This window comes from Pteropus medius, unplaced genomic scaffold (assembly GCF_902729225.1).
Source record: "Pteropus medius unplaced genomic scaffold, Ma_sr-lr_union100, whole genome shotgun sequence".
Lineage (NCBI taxonomy): Eukaryota > Metazoa > Chordata > Mammalia > Chiroptera > Pteropodidae > Pteropus > Pteropus medius.
The window spans coordinates 18,011,236-18,025,253 of NW_024344378.1; the positions used below are offsets into that span (position 1 = coordinate 18,011,236).

The following is a 14,018-nucleotide window of genomic DNA, read 5'->3' on the forward strand; positions in this document are numbered from 1 at the left end:
AGCCCGGCCAGATGCAGTCTCTGGCAGGCTTCCTTGGCTGCTGTGCAAAGGCTCTTCTCCAGCCAGCTTGGCAGGTTCCTCTTCCCATTCTCGGAGGGGACCCGGGAGCAAACGACATCCTAGAGTTGGCTGGGGCAGAGAAGAGGGTATCCTCTGTCCATGCAGCAGGAAGAGGCAGAGGCAGAGAGAAATGGGTGGGGGGACCAGCAGACATGGCCTGGTACCTCTTCCATCATTCCAAATGACTCTGTATTGTGAGCCAGTTTTGGAGGAGGGGGTGGAGATTTAAAAAGTTTGCTCTCAGATCTGGGGACTGGGGCAAATTGAGAATCAAACAGAGCCTCTGACTGCTAGCGCTCGATGCTTTTCCTTTTTCAGTTGCTTACACCCTCCCTGCATCGAATATCTCTAGGTCTCAGTCACTCTTTGCACTGTCCAATAGTGAGCAGCAAAGCGCCGTAGGCACCGCCAGAAACTGGGGTCCCTCTACTTCCAACTCTGAGACCTGTCCCAGTCATTTCATTGCATCCCAATCAAAGGCCCATCAAAGGTCCCAGAAGCCTTTGGATGGGATTTGTCAATCTTCGAGTGTCCCCTCCTAGGCTCCCCACCTCCCCTTCTCTCCCTCTCAGACCCCACACATTTCGCTTCCTGCCTTACATCACCAGGCCTGGCCTCGCCTTTGTGCCTGCTCCTCGCTCAGGGGCCCTTGCCCTTCGTGTTCATCTCTTCCTCCTTTGGTCCTTAAATCTCCCCCCTGCCTTTTCTTCCCTCCCTCTCCAGTTCCAAACCATTCCAAGTTTCCCACCCAAGAAACTCTTCGGCTTTGACTTCTGCTCCTGTGTCTTCCTCCCCTCCTACGTTCTCCTGCCCCATCATTCCCACACGCTTCACAGCCAGGGACTCTTCTGCTCACCTCCTGCCTCTCGCCACCTTGGGTTTCAGGCTCTAGCTCTTGGTTCTCCCCCACGGCTCAGGTGATTGAATGCCCTGCCCCATCCCCCAGCCTTTGTCTGTGCCCTTTTATCTGCTTTGGACACCCTCCCACCACTACCACCCTCTCCTCGTCTCCCAGTTTGCCTTCCTCATCTCTCAGCTTCGCCTCACCTCCAGCATCACCTCCTCCAGGAAACCATCTGCACTTGGCGCCTGTCCTCTGGATTTCCCCAGGATTGTGCACGTCTCTCAATCTGCCCTCTGCAGCAAATGCCCAGGAGCTGCTCTGGGGTCAGGACTGTGTTTTAGTTGACTTTGGGTTTACCAGTGCATGGTGCAGAGCCCAGAATATAGTAAGCACTCAATACTTCTTTAATGGACTGAACTGAATTTTATCAGAAAGAAGTTACATGTCTGTATTAAGGATTTACCATATGCCCCATATCCTTGGATATTGTAGGGAAAACAAGGAAAGTTTATACTTTCCTTATACTTGCTTATACTTGCTTATAAGGAGTTTGTGGCTCAGTCAAGGACAGTTCTAGAAATGGGTTGGGAGAATAGACGCACATGAAATTCACCATCTCCGTCTCTGGTGCTGAAGTGGGTGCTGTTGCTACAGGTTCCCTTAAGGGTTTAGTAAAGGTGGGGAAGATTGTGGGCAGAGAGGCTATGAGGCCTGAGGAGGGTACGAGGTGGGTGGGATCAGATGCAAGGAAGCTGAGCCAACCTCCAAGCTCAGGACCATGAACACACAGAGGAACGGATCTCTAGAGAAGGTGAGCAGATTTCACTAGTTCTTCAGTTACTCTCCTGTGGGCGCTTCCAACATCGGGGCAGGGTTAGCTGATTTTCAGGGCAGTTTCTCTATCTTGGAAGCCAAACAGGAGCTGATGGTGTTCCCAGTTTGCTGCTTGATTGGGGAAGTTTTACCGCACACCATGCTCTGCCGGGGCCAGTGAACTCTCCAGGCAAAGAGAGTAGGATGTTGCCGGCATCAGTTCTCTCCAGTTGGCAGGGGAAGGGAACCTGGTCTCTTCCCTGCTTGGTGCATTTTAAGCCAGGCTTTTTTTTGAATCAGCCAGGTGCACCTACTATGTTCCAGTGCTGGTGATCTGCAACAGAGGCCAGGGTAACTTTTCTCCAAGACTAATGGATGTGACATGACCCCTGTCTACACAAGCTTGTTATGTACCAGTTGAAGGGGCAGAGGGAGCACCAGGGCTGAGACAGTCCATGGAGGCTTCTAGTAAGTAGTGGGCCTTGACTGGACCTTCGAAGAATTAAGCAGGCTGAGAGGATGGAGAAATGGAGTCCTTCCTGGTGAGAACTCCTTAACTGAGAGTGACATCTTTTCCCTTCTAATATATTAAAAAAACAAAAAACAAAAAAACACAACAACGTTATTGAGATATAATTTACAGAGTATACAATTCACTCATTTAAAGCATACAATTCAGTGTCTTTAGTATAGTCACAGATAATGTGCAGCCATCACCGCAATTTTAGAACATTTTCATCATCCAAAAAGTAGCCATTATTCCCCATTTCCCCCAGTGCCGCCACCCCCAACCCTAGGCAACCACTAGTCTATTTCTGTCTATAGATTTGCCTATTCTGGGAACTTTATATAAATGGAATCATATAATATGTAGCCTTTTGTGTCTGGCTTCTTTCACTTAGCATGTTTTCAAGGTTCATCTATGAAGTAGCATGTGTCAGTACTTCATTCCTTTTTATAACTGAGAGATACTCCATTGCATGGATATAACACATCATTTTATTTATCCATTCATCAGTTGGTGGAAATTTGGGTGTTTTCACTTTTTGGTTATTATATAATATTTACAATGCTGCTGTGAACATTTGCATGTAAGTTTTTGTGTGGACGTGAGTTTTCATTTCCCTTGGGTAGATACCTTGGAATAGAATTGCTCAGTCATATGGTGACTCTATGTTTAAACATCTGAGGAAGTGCCAGACTGTTTTCCAAAGTAGTTATGCTGTTTTATATTCCCACCAGCCATGTATGAAGGTTCTAATTTCTCTACATCCTTGCCAACACTTATTAGATACAAGTTCCTTATCAGATACAAGTTCCTTATCAGATACATGATTTGCAGATATTTTTTCCCATTCTGTAGATTGTCTTTTTAATTTCTTGCTGGTGTCCTTTGAAGCACAACAGCTTTTAATCTTGATGAACTCCAATTTATCTGTTTCTTTTTTTTTGATTGCTGTGTTTTTGGTGTCATATCTTAGAAACCGTTGACTAATTTACGGTCATGAAAATGTTGCACCTGTGTTTTCTTCTAAGACTTTTACAGTATTATTGCTCACATTGAGGTATTTAATCCATTTTGAGTTAACTTTTGTATATGATGTGAGGTAGGGTTCCCTTCTCATTTTGGATCAAGTCAAACTGAGGTCTAACCTACCGCCCCAGTTGACAAGTGGTGCTTTGCTCTTTGCATTTAGGTCTCAGCTCAAACATCTTCTCCTGAGAGAGGCCTTCCATGGCCATCTGTCTAAAGTAGCCACCTCCATTGTAATCAGTTTCGGTCACTGCACTCCATTTTATTGGACCACCAGAAATGATCGTATATGTGCCTGAAGCTCCCCATGCAAGCAAGCTTCAAAAGGACAGGCCGCCTGGCTCCCTGCTGGTATGTCCAGCACCAAGTGTGTCCTGGCCTCATAGAGTTGAAAGTGGATGGCTGAGTGGGAAGAAATTCTCCAGCAACATCACAGATGGGTGGTCACTCATTCCCTGCCCTGACGATCCCATTACTTCACAAGACAGCCCCGTCCATCCTTGGGCAACTCTGGTTGGAAAGCTCTTCCTGACATTGGGCAAAAACCTGCTTTCCTATAATTTGCACTCCTTATGCACTGCCATCCTTTGGGTACAACTGGAGTGGAACCTCGCATATTGAGAGTCCTTTAAATATTTGAAACCAGCTGTCATGTGTCTCCTAAATGCTTCTCTGGGCTCAGCACCTCTAATTCTTTCAGCTGTTCTTCCTGGAGCCAAGAAGGGCTGGACTCTGACCTCTCAGTCACTGATGTAGGCCCCACAAAGGTGGAGATGGCCACGCGCTGCCAAAGAAAGCAGAGGCACAGCCACTGTTCAGAACTAATGAACCCTGGTGTCTTTGTTTTCTTTTCTCTATTTGAGCTGGTGAATTCCAGAAATGGAGGCGGAACTTTGAGAAAAAGTATCGACTACAAACTCCCTAACTAGACCTCTTGAGGGCAGAGCTGACTCTTAATAGTACAAATTGCAGTATAATATTGCTTTCTATTTAAAGAGGGTTTTTTTGTTTGTTTTTGTTTGTTTGTTTGTTTTTCAGTTAGTCCAATAGTCTTTTTGATATTGGTCCACCTTACTGGTTCTCAACCTGTAACAACCAGTAGGCTCGCCTAGGGAGCTCTGAAAACTACCCCACCTTCCGAGATTCTGATTTAAATGGCATGGGGTGGGTGTTTTCAAAGTACTCCAGGTAATTGTATGGGTAGACAGGTTTCAGACCTTGGCTTCAAGAGCTCAGCACTGAACTTGAAATCTCCTCCTGCACCCCAAGAATAAGCAAATGTTGGATGTTAGCAGATTAAGAGCTGGCATTAGCCAGAGGACAAGCTAAGAGGACACAGTTGTTTTATAAGACAGAATCTTGTTTTAAATTATGAAAGCCATACATCTTCAAATATAAAATAATATAGAAGTGTATAAAGTGAAACTATTCCATTTTTTTTTGTTAACCCAAATAACCATTATTATCAGTTTGTTGCATTTTTCCAGATTTTTAAAATGTACACATATGTGCACATACACAACACCCCAGTACACACACCTCCCCACCAAATGAACCCATTCATATTGTATACATACTGTTTTGTAATCTGTTATTTTTCTTTTCCCCCCATCCTGTTGACATTTTCCCATAGCAACACAGAAAGATCCATCTTATCATTAACAGATGTATGAATCATAATTTATTTGACCATTTTTTAAATCAATAGATATTCAGTATTCTTCACTTTCTGCAGTTACAAACAGAGCAGCAGTGAACATCTTTATATACATAAACACACACAACACACGCACATATATACACCCACATATATATACACACATTTGTGCAGATAAATTCTTAGAGATAAAATCGCTAAGTCGAAGGGAAAGCAATCTTGGGATAGAGATTGCCAAAATGCTCTCCAAAAAGATCGTTCCACACTACCCCATGCAACAAAATTCCTAATGATAGCTATTTGCCTTGTGTCAAAAGTTGAGCTTTGCTGAGCACAGCAGAGAGGAAGGTATGAGTGTGTCAACTGGTGGGGAGGAAGTAGTGGGGGTCATTTCCCCCGCAGGCTGTGTGTGGAGGAGTCCCTGGCCTCTGGCCTTGCCTAGCTGCTGTGTTTCCCAGGAAGAGGAAACCAGGCTGTGTGTGTTAACCTTTGCCTTGCTCTCCAGGGTGTGACGATGGAGCGAGACACGTTCACAGGATGTGTGTGTCCAGGTCAGTGGGCCCAGGTCAGTCATTTATTTGGGAGTCTGTGGGGTGACAATCCTCCTTTCCAGCCCTTTTCTAGATCCACTGGGCCACATCCAAGCCACAGGAGTGTGACCCTTGTTATGGTTCACAAGAGGATACGTTTAAGGTTTCTAGGACTCTAGCTCCTGAAATGTCAACGTATATCTAGAGTTTTTCTGATTTTCATGGTAGGGCGAGCCCCCTCCCCCTACCTTGGGCGTGCTGCCACTCTGGGCTTCTGGGCATTACCCAAGACGTTCACTGCCCACTTCTGGGCCTCTCTGTTGGAGCACCTGCTGGCTCTAGGTGGTCAGACCTGTTTCTCCAATAAGCTGGCTTGGGGCCAGAGGGTGGTGGCAGGGTTGGAGGGAGGAAGGTACAAAGGTTCAACCATGTGCCCTCAGGCATTCTCGAGAATGTCCCAGTGGGGACCATGCCCAGAACTCTAGAAAGCCAAAATGGGTTCCTTTCTAGACCCAGGGCTTAATTGGTGCCTCCAGAAACTTCTAGGGAAGAGGCTAAAATTCTAAGAGTACAAAGACCACTTCAGTTACTTTGAAAGGGAAGATGGGGAATGGAGTGTTTTATGGATGGCGAATGGACGCCTAAAGAGAGTGACAACTTTTCATGCAGCTGATCTGATTGATTCTAAACCATGCGAAATAGAGTGCTGGTCCTCATGAAGGGCTCCTTACCTGCCACATGGTGGTCTCAGTCCCAACTAGTCACCCACACATGAAGCAACCAGTTGTCAGAGCAGCAGATTGAACTATGAGGGCCAACCCTGTGGCAGGGCCTCTGCCTTGTTCCATTGTAGCTATTAAAGAGGACGAAGTGGTCAGGCTACAGAGTCGAGGCCGTAGCTCTTTCACGTGCCCCTGATCTTGACTTAGGGATCAATTACTTCTCTAGGTCTCTTCATTTGCAAACTAGAGATGACAACAATACTTTCCTCATAGAATCCTTATAAAGAGTAAATGAGATAAGATGAATAAAGTGCTTAGCAAGGCCTGGACCTTAGTAAGTGCTCAATGGATGGGTGTGACTATTGTTATTCCTAAAGAAACAATAGTTTGCGGTATAAGAAAAAGGTTTGTAAAAACAGACTCTTCCTCTATTTCTCTTCTAGTTCTGGTGACTGGAAGGACAGAGCTTTGACAGCTTGAACCTTTTTTAAAGGTCCACACAGGGGTTGTAAATCCCGGGAGCTCCTACTTCATACACTCATTTCCCCTCCAGGAAACACACATAAAAGAAGAAGGGAAGGAAAGCCTCTGCCCGCGGGGCCTGCCACAGCCCTCCAGTTTTTTCGGAGGGTGCTCCTGAGGAAGGCCATTGTCTTCTCCCTGCCCAGGCAGCAGAGTTATTTTTGTTCTTCTTTCTCAGTCTGTCTTGTTCTTAGCAGTAGTTCTACCAACTCCGTGCGTGCGTGCGTGTGCGTGCGTGCATGCGTGCGTGCGTGTCCCCATCTGTTGCCCACTTCCTGCTCTCTTCCTACCCCTATTCCTGTTCCATGGCCAATGGCCCCTCCTTCTTCTTGGGTGTCTAAATAACTAATGTGCATTAGGTACTTATCCTGTACCAGACAGATCCTGTGCTGAGCACCCCATGTGCATCATCATCGCATTTAAGGGGAAGCTCCCATTGTGAGCCACACTTTGCAGCTAAGGAAACCCTGACTCAGAGAGGCTAAGACGCTTGCCCAAGCTCACACAGCAGGGAAGTGCTGGAGCTAAAATTTCAACCCATCAAATGCTTTCAAAGCCTTCTTCCCTCTCTGTGATGCCAACACTGCCTTTGGTTCTCTCTGAGCCTCACTTTTTGGCACCCCATCACTCCATCTTGCCCTGTGCCCTACTTGATTTGTTAGTGTGAGTCTGGCTGCCCCAGCTGAGCTGTAAGGGTCTGGAGGCTGGGGACTTTGCTTCATCTTTAGCTTGGCACAAAACTAGGCACAAGGTAAGCACTCACTAGACATTTGCTGGTTGCCTTATTCCTTCACTTATTTAGGAGACACAAAATAAGCACCTCTCAGGTGCAGTGTTATGCTGAAAGTGATATGTCACGATCATTTCATGATCCACCTTCTGGGAGCTTCCATTCTAGTGAAGAGATACAGGATTAGCTCACTGAATCTTTGCCGTACCCCAAAAGCGAGGTAGCCCCTGTTATCCCCATCTTGCAGAGTAATAAATGGAGGCACCAGTGATATGGAGGCTTCCTTCAGATCCTCTGGCCTACCCTCTACCCTCCAAGTTAAATAAGCAACTGAGGCCCACGATGAGTGAAAACAGCGGCAGGTACTGAGAGTGATGGGTACCTGCGGAACTCTCTTGAAGATGTTGGATACTGGCTAGAGGCCTGCTGACTGTCCCCTCCACTGAGCTCCTTTAAAAAGCCCTTTCTCCCAGAGCAGGACCATTTGGCCCGAGTCTGCAGCGGCAGTGTCTGTGTTTTGGAAGTGACTGGTGAACCCATGGCTCTGGGAAGGCCATTCTGCCAGCATGCACCCTGTCCCTCCCAGAGCTGGTCTGGGGTTCACTTATGCTGTATTTACTATGACTGCTCCATAAACCTGAGGTCCAGAGAAAGCCTGGAATAGGGTGATCCGAGGAGCGGAAGGTTCTGCCAGCTGGCTATTAACCCTTAGTCAACCAGTGCGTGTGCATGCTGGAGTGGAGGTCGCCCTCCAAGTCCAGGCTTCTAAGTAGTGGTTGTTCCCTAAATCAACAGCCCCCTTCCTAGCTAACTGATCCCACTGTATAGTGGTGTGAGTAGGTGAAGGAAGATTGTCATTGAGTTTCCATTTGGCCTGGGGTCAGGGGCAGCTGGCAGGGGTCCAGGGAAAAGAAGGCCTTCCTTAGCAAAGATATACCATTTCCTCCACAGTTCCTAACTCCTTGTCTCTAACTGTACTTTTCTTCAGGAAAAGGAGCAACAAGTACTTACTGGCACTTTCTAATTAAACACAGGCAGGTCCTACGCCTTCTAGGACTGGTCGGGCCCTAACTTTGGGTCATTAATTGGTCTCAGCCCAGGTCCAATCATGGACATCCCTCCACAGGAACTGGGCCGGGCTTCATGCACAGTGCTCTGGCGTTACGCTGCAGGTCTGATTTGCATCAAGGCTGTTTTCTTGTTGAAGAAGACTTGGAAGCTGTGGAAGTCTCGGAAGCCTCAGACATTTCTGGGCTTAATGAGCTGAGCAGACGAAGAGCAGCCCAAGATGGCCTCCGAGTGGGTGGGCTGGTGAGACCCAGCCGTCGTGTGGGTGTCTGATGGGAGCTTCCTTAGCTGTGTCTGTGGTGGAGAGCCTCTAAGAGGGTGAGCGTGGCAAGAAGACATCAGACTCTGAGGCTTCCTCTGCGGGGAAGCTGGATGCAGTCGCTGGTCTAGAGTGAAGCTTCCTAGACGCCTGCCATCTGCCTAAATGGCCAGAGACAGGGAAATAGAATCCATGGGCTTTTAAATCCAGAAGGAAGAGAAACTCCACCTGGGAAACATAAACCGAAGTAAAGCGCGTGGAAGCAGAATGTTTAACTTCAAACCTTTCTGGGTGACCCAGCTGCTGGGTAATGTTATCTTGGCTGATCCTGTGACCAGAGCAGTTTATCAGGCCCCCTGATGCAGGCCCAGTAAACAGAGCTGGCTTTCTCAGATGACCCCTGCCCCGTCCCCCTTCCCCTCCACCTGCTCCTTCTCGGTGGTTTATCACTAGGATTTCCAGTGCCGTCAGAGCCAGCTCAGGGAGGCTTGATAAAGCCTGACATGGAGCGGGGTGAGTAGGGAGAGTGTGGTTTGGGCTGGAATTTTGTGTATCCATCGCTCCTCTGGAGAGATTATCTAGGACATTCAGGGTTTGCAAGAAAGCAGAGGTACCTGCTGCTCACTTGAGATAAAGGGGCCTGGAGACTGTCCTCGGATCTCTGGGCTCAATTCCAAGAAAGTCTCTGACTGTTTCCTCAGCTCAGAGTTTAGACTGTCCAGGATGGCAGGTTCGGGGGGCCTCTAGCAAATCTCAGAGGTTTGGGAGAACCTGGGAATAGGGGTTCATTTCCCCACCCCCACACGTGAGTCACCCTTGTGTTCATTCTGCACAGGAAATAGAATGCAAGATGTTAACAGGAGAAATCCTTTGCCCAGCAAGGAAAGAAATATGTTTTGGGGGGAAGCATGGCTGTGTCCTGTCCTGGTGGTGGCTTACCAGGGCCACATGGACAGCTCTCGCCTTACCCCTGCCCTCTGGCTATTTCTCCACAGAGTGTGTCTTTGGTGTGGGTTCGGGTCAAGGGTTAGACAGAGACAACTCCCTGTGACTTTTTAACTATTTTGAAGCGTAACGGGGAAGGGTCTTTTACAAGGGCGGCATGCTCTGGTCATGGGCTGTTGAATCGTAGACTGGGATTTGGGAGGTCTGGGTTCTGATCCCAGCTCTTCCACTAACCAGGTGAGCACACCTGCAATGATAACCAGTCAGTGGATCAGTTCCAGCAGTTCTAAATTCTGTGCTCATCCAACAGAGGAGGAGCCTGAGGGCCTGAGAGGCTGGGCTGAGGTCTCACAGCCAATAAAGAGGGTCCTAAGAGTAAAACCCAGGAGGGGCTCTTCCCTAGCAAATCACTGTCCTAGGTTTCTCATCTGCAAAAAAGAGGCTTCCCAGCTGCCAGAGGCCCCCCTGGGAGGCAGAGGGAAGCCCCTAATTACTAGGGAGGGTGGGGCACAGGTCATGTTAAGCCCCAGCAAAGCCCTTCCTCTGGGCCCCACTTGGTTGGCCGGAGAGAAAGGCTGCTGTCTCCTAGCCGGCTGGTGAGTACGGGCTCTCTCCTGGGAGGGCACTGCCACGGGGCCTCCTAACAGTGCATCTGCCTGGGCAGAGGTCAGGAAGGCAGCACCTGGTCTTGTACCACATCTGCTCCCCACCTGGGACCTGCTGGAAGGGCAGATGCAGGTGGGAGGGGAGATGTAGCTGGCGGGATTTGGGAGTCAAGGAGCTGGGAGTCAGCAGGGGGGATGGGGTGGGTTATGACCCCTGTGAAAATCTCAGAGCATCCGGCCACAGTCAGCCGATTGATTATGAGGGTTTCCTCTGTGTTAGTCTGGTTTTGTAGCATTCCTAACCGTTGACTTCTGTCTGGGCCCCAGGTTCTGTCTCTTCTTGGTCTTGGGCTCTCAGAATTGACCTGACTCCTCCATGTTCCTCTAGGCTCACCCTCTAGGCAAGGAGTGTATAGACTCTTCAGATCATCTATAGCTTTATTTAAAAATACGTCATTCAGTTCTGATCATGTACTTTGATTTAAATATAAAACTACTTGGTCAGAGAAAATATTCTTAAATTTACGCATAGAAGGGTAGTCCAGTGTGGTGAAGAGCATGAGGATTGGATTCGGCTAGACCCGGGTTCAAGTCCTTTGCTCTGCATTTTGCTAGCTACGTGACCTTGGGCAAGTAACTTAGCTTCTCTGAACGTCAGCTTCCTCCTGTACAAAATGAGGATAACAATAGTGGCTACTTCACTGAGCTGAGGATTAAATGAGCTAATGCATATGAATGTTTTACATTGTGCTGACCTGTAGTAACCAGTATCTAAATGGTTTCTACAATTTATCATGTGAGGTATATGTTTACATGATATAAAGCGTCGCCTATCCCTACCTACTTATTATAATAATAGTCAATAGTTTATTTGGGGCTTGTGAAAGTAGTAACCTTTTATTTTATGTTCATTTCAGAACAAACGTTCCACCCTGAACAAGGCTAACTTATGACTTAGAGATAAGAGGAGAGAAGGGACTAGATTCAGAGCTTGTCTTCTTGGCTGTTAACTGAGCAACCAAACAGAAAGCCTCACACTCCTGTGTGCAAAATCTTTACTATGGACTGAATGTTTCTGCTCAGACCCCCCAAAAAAGGTCACACATTGAAGCCCTAATCCCCAATGTGATGGTATCTGAGCTGAGGCCTTTGGGAGATGATTAGGTTTAGATGCGATCATGAGGATGGAGCCCCAATACTGGAATTAGTGACATTATAAGAAGAGGAAATGACTAGAGCCCTCTCTCTCCACCACGTGAGGGTATAGCGAGAAGGTGGCCATATACAAGCCAGGAAGTAGGTCCTCACCAGGGACCTTGGTCTTGGACCTCCAGCCTCCATAACTGTGAGAAATAAATGTTTGTTGTTGAAGCCCCCCAGTCAATGGTAATTTGTTACGGCAGCCTGAGCAGACTCAGACAGCCCTGCCCCGTGGGGAAGCCAGCCGCCCTGATGCCAAGGTATCTAAATGCCTTTATGCTAATGCTCCTTCCTTCTCACAGTGGCTGAGACGTCTGGCTTCTCCACCCACTTTGTTCTTCTCACTAGTGGAGTCCCCCAGACCACTGAATCAGAATCACTAGGCAGAGGCTGGGAATCTGAATTTTAACGAAGCTCCCCAGGCGATTCCGATGGATGTCTTGGCAAGGGAACCACTGTCGTCAACCACAGTCACTCTGGCTCTTCTGAGGGAAGAAGCAGAGCAGAGGTGTCGCTCATGTCAAGTCAGTGCTCTGCTCTCCCCTGTACCTGCAGTCCTCATAGCGGGCACCGGAGGGAAAGTTCAACAGAATAGCCCCGAAACTGTGTGAGGGGACCCCTCCTTCTAACTGAGGCCTCTCTCAGGAGGGTGTATGTTTGGTGTGGGTTCAGATAAAGGGGACAGAAATGGTGGGAGCAGGGGACTTTTCTTTGCCAGCCAGCAGTCCTGCCCACTTCCTAGGCAAGGGGGCCATCCAGAGCCGTTGGAGGTAACAGCCTGGGAGAGCCCGATTGACCCTGGGAACTGGCATGACATTGGAAATGGGGCCCTGAGGTGCCTTCGTTTCTGATAAGTTTACCAGTTTCCATGCGCTAACATCTCTCCTGCAAATGTGCGTCTCATCCAGAGGGTCAGTTTGCTTGTTCAGCGGAGCAAAATGTTTAGAGTACCTGCTCTGTGCCAGACACTGAGCGAAGACTTGGGGATATAGAGACGAATCACACCTGTCTGAAATGCTGTGGTCTTCCGAGTGCTTTTCAAAGTGAGTTCTGAGGATCAGCTGTGGCAGGATGCCCTGGTGTGGTCTGCTAAAACTATGGATGCCCAGTGGTAACAAACGTACCACTCTGGTGGGGGCCGTTGGTGGGAGAGGCTGCGCGTGTGTGAGGGGAAAAGGGAACTCTGTACCTTCGGCTCAATTTTGCTGTGAACTTGAAACTAATTTGTGAAAATAAAGACTTTAAAAAGTAAAATAAATAAAATACAGGTGACTGAGCCCCCAAAACCCAGATCGACTAATGCAGAATTTCAGGGGGCAGGGCCCTGGCATCTGCAATTGTGAAAAGCCCCTTGCAAATCCTCATTCACTCTAAAGTTCGAGACCCAGTGGAAATTAGCTGCTCATGTTTTTTTTTTTTTAACAACTCCAACTTTATGTTCATTGTATAAAGTGCATATGAACAAAAAGGAAATTAGAACACTTGTAATTCTACCCTCCTAAGACAATCATCCTTAGTATTTTATTGAACACCCTTCTAGATGTTTGTATTTAAACACATATATATACATATATACATATATACATATAGATACAGATATAGATACACACACACACACACACACACACGGCATCTATGTGTAGCTGACACTGTGCTAGGCCCTGGGAACAAAGATGAGAAAAAGAATGGTCCCAGCCATGGGGCACCCACAGTTGTGTTAATTGATGCCTGGTACCACTTGAAGCCCAGCCTTAGTCACTCAATCCCTCACTCTTATTTTTACCTCACAGGTATACATCATCAACGTGACCTGGTCCGACTCCACATCCCAGACCATCTACCGGAGGTACAGCAAGTTCTTTGACCTGCAGGTGAGTTGGTCTGAGCTCAGGTGGTGCCCAGTTCCACCTTCGGTGGCCTGAGTCCCTGGCAGGCTGGCCTCGCTTACGTCCTCACTCATCCAGAGAATCTCCAGCAGAGCTCCCAGGTTCAGAGTCTAGGTCAGAGCAGAGAGACAGGTGAGGAGCCTTGATGGCCGAACGGGGCTTCGCTCAGCTTGAGATATTGCAGGCAGACACTTGAGGCTTTGTGGGGTTCCTCAAATGGTCTTAACAGTCATGCTTTGTCACCCTCCTTCTCCTGGAGGGTAGGAAACCAGGGTGGAGAGGCGGAGGACGGCTACGGGTGCTGTGTGTGAGAGCAGATGTGTCGGTAAACATCCAGGGTAAGGCACAAGCCACCACGTCACTGCAGGCAAAGAAAAGCAAACACACGGAAAAGATCGAAACAAAAAAACAAGCAACTTCTTGAACTGCAGACACAAACTGGGCATACCACTGTGTCTGTCTAACCGAATAAGGCTCTTGCTGCTCTGTTTGTTTACGTGTGTCTGTCTAATGTACACAGGCGTGTTCACAAAGCGGCGTGGCGGTATGGATCCCGCAGCTCCGTCGCGAATACCTCCCTTGATGCCAACTAATCTGATTTGGCCTCTTTGGGTTACAAATGATAGTTTTACACTTCAGCCAA

General features: G+C 47.9%; 1 protein-coding gene across 4 annotated transcripts in view; it reads left to right on the forward strand.

Annotated features, from left to right (window-relative positions):
• The window catches only part of SH3PXD2A (SH3 and PX domains 2A), a 220,628-nt gene that overhangs the window by 29,795 nt on the left and 176,815 nt on the right, over nt 1–14,018 (forward strand). For 2 of the 4 annotated variants that reach the window (XM_039871294.1, XM_039871291.1), the window contains exon 2: nt 13,280–13,360. In XM_039871294.1, the coding sequence (XP_039727228.1) occupies nt 13,280–13,360 (81 nt within the window). Of the gene's footprint in view, nt 1–5,413; nt 5,474–13,279; nt 13,361–14,018 lie in introns of those variants that run through there. The other 2 variants (XM_039871290.1, XM_039871292.1) reach the window with 2 other exon arrangements.